At 43.6% G+C, this 6,718-nt stretch overlaps 1 protein-coding gene across 1 annotated transcript; it reads left to right on the forward strand.

Moving 5' to 3' along the window:
• cenpq (centromere protein Q) lies at positions 1-4,180 on the forward strand. Its single transcript, XM_030377836.1, has 9 exons — positions 1-134; positions 231-313; positions 420-468; positions 1,182-1,287; positions 1,373-1,441; positions 2,065-2,200; positions 2,327-2,440; positions 3,080-3,154; positions 3,298-4,180. The coding sequence occupies exons 2-9, from the start codon at positions 233-235 to the stop codon at positions 3,484-3,486; spliced, it is 819 nt and encodes a 272-aa protein (XP_030233696.1). The 5' UTR covers positions 1-134; positions 231-232; the 3' UTR covers positions 3,487-4,180.
• Positions 4,181-6,718: the final 2,538 nt, after the last annotated feature.

Below are 6,718 nucleotides of genomic sequence, written 5' to 3' on the forward strand. Positions count from 1 at the left end.
GAGGCGTTGGGCTTTCCGTACGCGCATGCGTGGTACAGCCCCGTCGTTTCAAAGCTGCGGCGCGAAAGCCTGCCTTGACATCACCTCGAACGACAACAACAACACTCGGTCATAAAATCAGCGTCAATATTAAGGTATTTATATGTCTAAAGTTCATATTTATATGTGTATATGTACAACCTCGTTCGAAGATAGTGTATAGGTTTAACACGGTTATATATCAATTGCAGTGATGAAGCCAGTACGAGGTTCCTCCAGACCATCGAACATGAAGATGCGAAAGAAACCTGGAGAAAAATCTTCAGCACCTCAGGTAACGCCAACACAAGCACGATGTGTTTAATAAGCTATGTTTAATATGTTTAAGGGTTGAGTCCAACTATGTTTAATCACCGTTTCTTGGTCCATGTGTTATTAAGGAGCCCCGTAAAGAGACGGTTCGCCAGAAACCGTCCCAGAAGAAGAAAGGTGGGGTATTATCTGTAGTGACTAGTGACCCATATCTGTAGTGACCCATGTAGTGAGTCATTAGAATACCTTAATGGACCCAGTCTGTCAGAAGACTGACAGACTGGGTCCATTAAGGTATCAGCACGAAGTACTGGACCTGCAGGCGTAATCCCGTAGGGTGGCAACACAAAGTACTGGACCTGCAGGCTGAGAGACCTGCAGAGTCCAGTTGGGTGTCAGCACTGGATACATAACAAATATATAATGAAAGTAGTAGAAGTATTGATTGACACGTTTCTAGAAATTATTGACAGTATATGCTACATAACTGAAACTATACATTATTGACTATTATACACATCCAATATATCTATAATATAGTATACATCATTGACTGATACATATCCACTATATCTTTATTATACTGTTGAACATCGACCATGATACATATCCTGTTCATCTATATTATACTGTGCATTATTGACTATTATACAGTGACACAAGTGTCTGTTGCTACTATATTATTGAGCATACATTATATTTTACATAAGTCTCCCTTATATGCTACTATACTTTTGAAAGGGTACATGATGTCTTATATTATACTAAAGCATGTACAATGTGTCCAGTCCTTCCGGTGGGCCTGTGGGGGGTACATAAGAAGAGGGTGGTCAGTAACTTACAGGGGATTTCCTGTCGGTCTGCTTTATTTATCTCCCTTCTCCTTCCAGGAGGAACTTCGTCCAATAAAAGCAAGAGCAATGGTCAGGAGAAGTGGGTGCCACTGACCCGGTTGTCCATCATAGGGCTGAAGAGCATTGTGGACCAGTCCATTTTGTAGGTCACTAAACCCGATCGACCCTCACACACACAGTTCTCTCTGAACTTGACGGATTCAAATGTATTTTTCCTTTTCTTACAGAAAGACTCTTGGCCTGAATCGGCGGGAGAAGGAGGAAACAAATAAACATCTTAACATCCTAAAAACAAGGTGATTAAAAACGAGATACACATAGCCTAGTATCATAAACACACACTCTCCTAATTAAGTCATTTGTGGAATACATTTGAAAAGGAAATACCTTTCTACTGAATGGACTCGACATTTTATCACAAAGTGTGATGATAATCAGACCCATAAAATGTCACTCATAAATATCCCTTTCAGTTACTTGTGTCGACGTTGGTTTGTCAAATTCATCCTCAAAACCACACAATTTATTCTCTGACTTGCTTGTTGTATTGTTGTCGTAATTTTATTGATATAAACTATTCATGAAGATAACGCTACAATTCATGGGCTCTTCTCCTTGACTCTGGTTGTGTTGTCAGGTTGTCCTGACTCTGGTTGTGTTGTCAAGTTGTCCTGACTCTGGTTGTGTTGTCAGGTTGTCCTGACTCTGGTTGTGTGGTCAGGTTGTCCTGACTCTGGTTGTGTTGTCAGGTTGTCCTGACTCTGGTTGTGTTTTCAGGTTGTCCTGACTCTGGTTGTGTTGTCAGGTTGTCCTGACTCTGGTTGTGTTGTCAGGTTGTCCTGACTCTGGTTGCGTTGTCAGTTGGTTCCTGACTCTGGTTGTGTGGTCAGGTGGTTCCTGACTCTGGTTGTGTTGTCAGGTTGGTGGGTGCGTGCGCTGAGCTGAGGGTGCCTCCGTTGACCCGGGGGGACTTTGAGACAGAGAGGATTGCCAGTCAGCTGCAGGAGGAGGGCAGGAGATCTCTCAACGGGAAGAAGACCCTGAGCAGGCTGGAGGTCAGAGGTCAACACGCTGACATCACACCCAAACCGCTAAACGGATGTTGGGGGTGTTAGCTAGGAGTCCTGATAGTAATAAAGTGTGTGTGTGTGTGTGTGTGTGTGTGTGTTTTCAATGTCTAGTCTGATCTAGATAACCTGCTGGTTGCTCTAGAGGAGATGGAGGAGGAGAAGAAACCCCTGGAGAAGAGCTGTAGCTCCCTGAAGGGTCAGCTGGAGGAGGATAAGGCTGTAGAGGTACTCACTCACCCTCAAACACAAACTCCCTTGAGCGATCATGGTCCAAATCTCAAATGAAATGCACAGTTTTTCGAACGTATGATATGATGTATATATGGACTCAAAACATACAATATTATCGTACGTTTTTGGTTACATGTTAACGCAATATCTGAATTAATCAGCTAGAGGATTTAGGACAGACTTTTTCTTCTGAGCGCCACTACTTGATTACAGTCTGATTAGCAACTAAAGAAGCAAAAATGGAGTTAAGAGAAGATAAACTACCTCTATGACCTGATTAGTCATAAGAAGCCGAACCACAATGTCTTTCCACTGAATTCACAAACATCGAAATTCTTTTAAGGTTTTTCTGGTCCAAACATTTCTATAATCTCTGTAAACAAACATCAAAGCTCATGTAGAGGTTCGTCGTCGTCAGAAGATAGGCGATGGGTTCCTAGATTGTCCCTCTCCAGACTGACTGTTTACCTGCATGCAACTAATACCCACTCAAACATGATTGGTCAATACTACTCGGACTACAAACCAGAATACTTCCAATGCCAACACCGTGTCCTTTGCGAAGACTCGACAGCATCAGAGCATCAACAATTTCAATGTTGAATTTTGAAATGAAGTCTTCTCTCTCCACAGATGTTGCAAATGGCTGAGCGATGTGTGCTCCATATTCGAGCTCCACCAACACACAAATACACAACGACACTACAGGTAGAAGTACTGCAGTGCTCACTTACTATAAATGCACCTGCAGACTACATGTAGAAGTATTGCATGATCCTACAGTATAAATACACTTGTATACTAGAGGTAGAATAAATAGAAAGGCCTAATGTGTGTGTGTGTGTGTGTAGGCCCAACTCAGCAGCACGGTGCCTGGGGGAGAGGGCGAAGGGATGGCCAGACGTCTGGGAGACATCCTGCTGACCTCTGCACCCCTGCAGGACGCCCGCCTTTTGCTGGCCAATGCTGGACAATTCACAGACGGGCTGCTCTCTACTGGACCTTCTGGATCTGACTCAGTAGACCTACCGCAGACCTGACCCAGTAGACCTTCCAGCGAGCTGACCGTGTAGGCCTACCAGCCATCTGATCTAGTAGATCTACCGAGGACCACACGTACAACGACCAGAGAGCTGTCCTCGTAGACCTACCAGCCATCTGACCTGGTAGATCTACCGAGGACCACACGTACAACGACCAGAGAGCTGTCCTCGTAGACCTACCAGCCATCTGACCTGGTAGGCCTACAAGAGATCGGTCAGAGGTAACCCAGGCCTCGTTCCCGAGAGAGCTCCACCAGGAAGTAGCATTTCAACAGTTACCTGGGATCTATGATCGTCCCCGGTTTTGTTCAGGCTGCAGTCCTGTTGACAGGAAGAGATTACGCTTTTAGTGTTTGTGAAGCTTTATCTTGGGCATGTCAATTGCTAAGGTACATAAGGCTATGTTGCTTAGGTTTTATTTCATGATTTATGTGTCCAGGCCAAAGCTAAATGTGTTTTTTTCCAAAGTGATACGTTCAAATATATTAATAATAAATAATTGATTGTGTTTTTTGTGAGGTTAAATTACAAAATTGTAAAAAAGTATATGCAAAAAAATATACAAATTCCGTCAATCGACCTTTTGAACCTCTTAAATATAGTGCAGAGTTGAATACACCCAACAAACTTACTAACAAACAAACATGCTTACCTTTAGTCAATTTTTAATAAAGCTGGACGGGACACTGTAGATCGAACCCAGAACATTCCGAGAAAAGTGGAGTATCTGCACTGTGATAGGCATCCAATATATCTTGTTGGTACCAGAAGGTGGCGGTGTTTACCAGTTGATTTTGAAGTTTCCCTTTGAAAGGAGTCGATGAATTAAAGGTCCCATTGCATGCTACTTTATGGATGCTTTAATTTAGATATTAGTAGGCCCCAAACACAGTATTTGAAGAAGTTCCCGAAATTCAGCCGTGGTGCAGAATAACAGCCACTACCAGCCAGTCGCACATTGAGCTTTCCCCAAGTGCGCCGTTTCGGTGTCTGTAGCTTTAATGCAAATGAGGAGGAGCGAGGCGGGTCAAGGAGGAGGATGGGGGTGTGGCCCTGAGCAGCTTGCAGCCACGGTACCAAGCGCTCTGTTTAGAGAGTGGATGTGTCGCAATGGCGAGGGGCGCACACAGCCTTTAACCGTGTTCTGTAAATATTCTAGAACACACGGGAGTCCTGGAGCTCTATGTCTAAATAATATATTATGCGTAGATATCTGTATCATATCATATATATTATCACGGCCAAAAGCTGTCTGCGCCCCCAGACGATATTATGAATCTCAAACGACCGCGTCGGTCTCTCCGACGTCTCTGGTTCTTCAACATCCACATCAATCTGAAGTCGACTGAACCACGACATGGAGAAGAAAGGGATCGTTGCTGCGGTTGTCTCCCGCCGGAGCCTCAATGCCAAGGGACCACCGCCTCGGCAGCGGTCAGCACTTAGGCACCACCGCCTCCTGCAGCGCCGAGGTCGGTGGTCCCTCGGCAGCGGGGCTCAAGCGGGAGACATTCGCGGGCAATTCGCGAGGAGAAACAATCCCTTTCTCCTCCAAGTCGCCGTTCATGTTCTTCAGGGTGTCAAAGCCAAAGTTCCTTTCCCCCAATTCATTCTCAACCATGGCTGAGATAACCCCCACCACGAGTCTTGTTGAAATATCAGAGACGAGAGTCCGACATGTCATGCACCATAACACCGACGGCAGAATGGTTATCCAAATAACAAGGAAGTGTACAACGCTTGCGTTACAGTCCTGGAGCTCTATATCTAAATCAGGGGTTTTCAAAGTGCTAGAGAGTGAGCCCCCCCTCAGAGAATCTTTTTCAGCTGAGCCCCCCCCCCCAAAAAAATTTTTTTCTAAATACCTGTGTTTTGAAAGCTATTGTAATTATTTTACACATTTTAAAAATCTCTAATCATAATTTTAAAACATTTGAAACATATTTTTTAAACATATTTTGTAAACATTTTAAACATATTTCTGAAACATTACATCTTTGTGCGTTTTTAAACACATTTCTTAACACAATTTAACAACTTTATTTAAGCATGTTTTAGCTTAACCTTTTTTAAATACATTTGAACATCTTAATCTGTGTAAACTGCCAGTTTACACAGATTCCCCTAGGGTCCCCTACTCTGAATTTTCTGAGACGAATCAGATCTGCCTTTTCATTCCAGAGATTCGACTATTCGGCGGGGTTTGTTTACCGGCGTTGCTATGGTGACCCAAATTGTTATAAGCAACTGAAAACGATGCCGGTTCGAAACTAAAACTGTGATTCTGAAAAAATTATAAATGCTATCAAAATTCCGTTTAGATAGCATTGAAGATACAAGTGTGCAGATTTGTTTAATGGTTTGGACGATGGTAAACGGTTGACAAAGGAATGTACGATGTCTAGAAGTAGGTGTATCAGAATGGGCAGACGTCTTCAATGAAAACAGCTGAAAACGAAGCGTTATGAAACCAAAACTGTGATTCTGAAGAAATTTTAAATGATATCGAAATTCTGTATATATATTATTGAAGATACAAGTCTGTAGATTTGTTAAATGATTTGCACGAAGATAAACGGTTGAAAATTGATTTAGTTATGTGTATGTTACTTCTACAGTTGAAGTACGACTGATTTGAATCATCGACTTTCAGGTTTTTTTTCGGGTTTATTTTTTTCTCACGTCGCGCCCCCCCTGAAGAACTGTTTGAAAACCACTGATCTAAATAATATCATATAATACATAGATATCTATTTCATATAATACATATTATCACGGCCAAAAGCTGTGTGCGCCTCCACACGATATTATGAATCACAAACGACTTCGTCGGGTTCTCCGACGTCTCTGGTTCTTCCACTTCCACATCGATCTGAAGTAGACTGAACCGCGCGCTAGCAGCTGCCCGCTGCCGGGCGGCGTTGCTGCCTCGCGGCAACCAGCGGCAGGCAGCATGTCGCAGTTCATGTACTTCAGGGAGTCAAAGCCTAAGTTCCTTTCCCCAAATTCTTTCTCAACCATGTCTGAGATGACCCCAACTACAGTCTCGTTGTAGAAACACAAGAGACGTCAAAGAACCGACGTGTTATGCGCCATAACACCAACAGCAAACACTTGCGTTAGAGTGTGTGTAATCACCCACACACATGTGGAGCTCGCACGGTCGTGTCTCATTGGCGGGCCAAATTCTCGTTGCGGGCAAGGCAGAGAAAGGGGAGGGGCTTAGGTC

This window comes from Gadus morhua, chromosome 14 (assembly GCF_902167405.1).
Source record: "Gadus morhua chromosome 14, gadMor3.0, whole genome shotgun sequence".
NCBI lineage: Eukaryota > Metazoa > Chordata > Actinopteri > Gadiformes > Gadidae > Gadus > Gadus morhua.

Excerpts from the sequence above, each read along its gene's own strand:
- cenpq (XM_030377836.1), top strand. The coding sequence starts at position 233 with ATGAAGCCAGTACGAGGTTCCTCCAGACCATCGAACATGAAGATGCGA. Across the intron at positions 1,288-1,372 it reads ATTGTGGACCAGTCCATTTT|AAAGACTCTTGGCCTGAATC; the intron begins GTAGGTCACTAA and ends CTTTTCTTACAG. Across the intron at positions 1,442-2,064 it reads CTTAACATCCTAAAAACAAG|GTTGGTGGGTGCGTGCGCTG; the intron begins GTGATTAAAAAC and ends TTGTGTTGTCAG.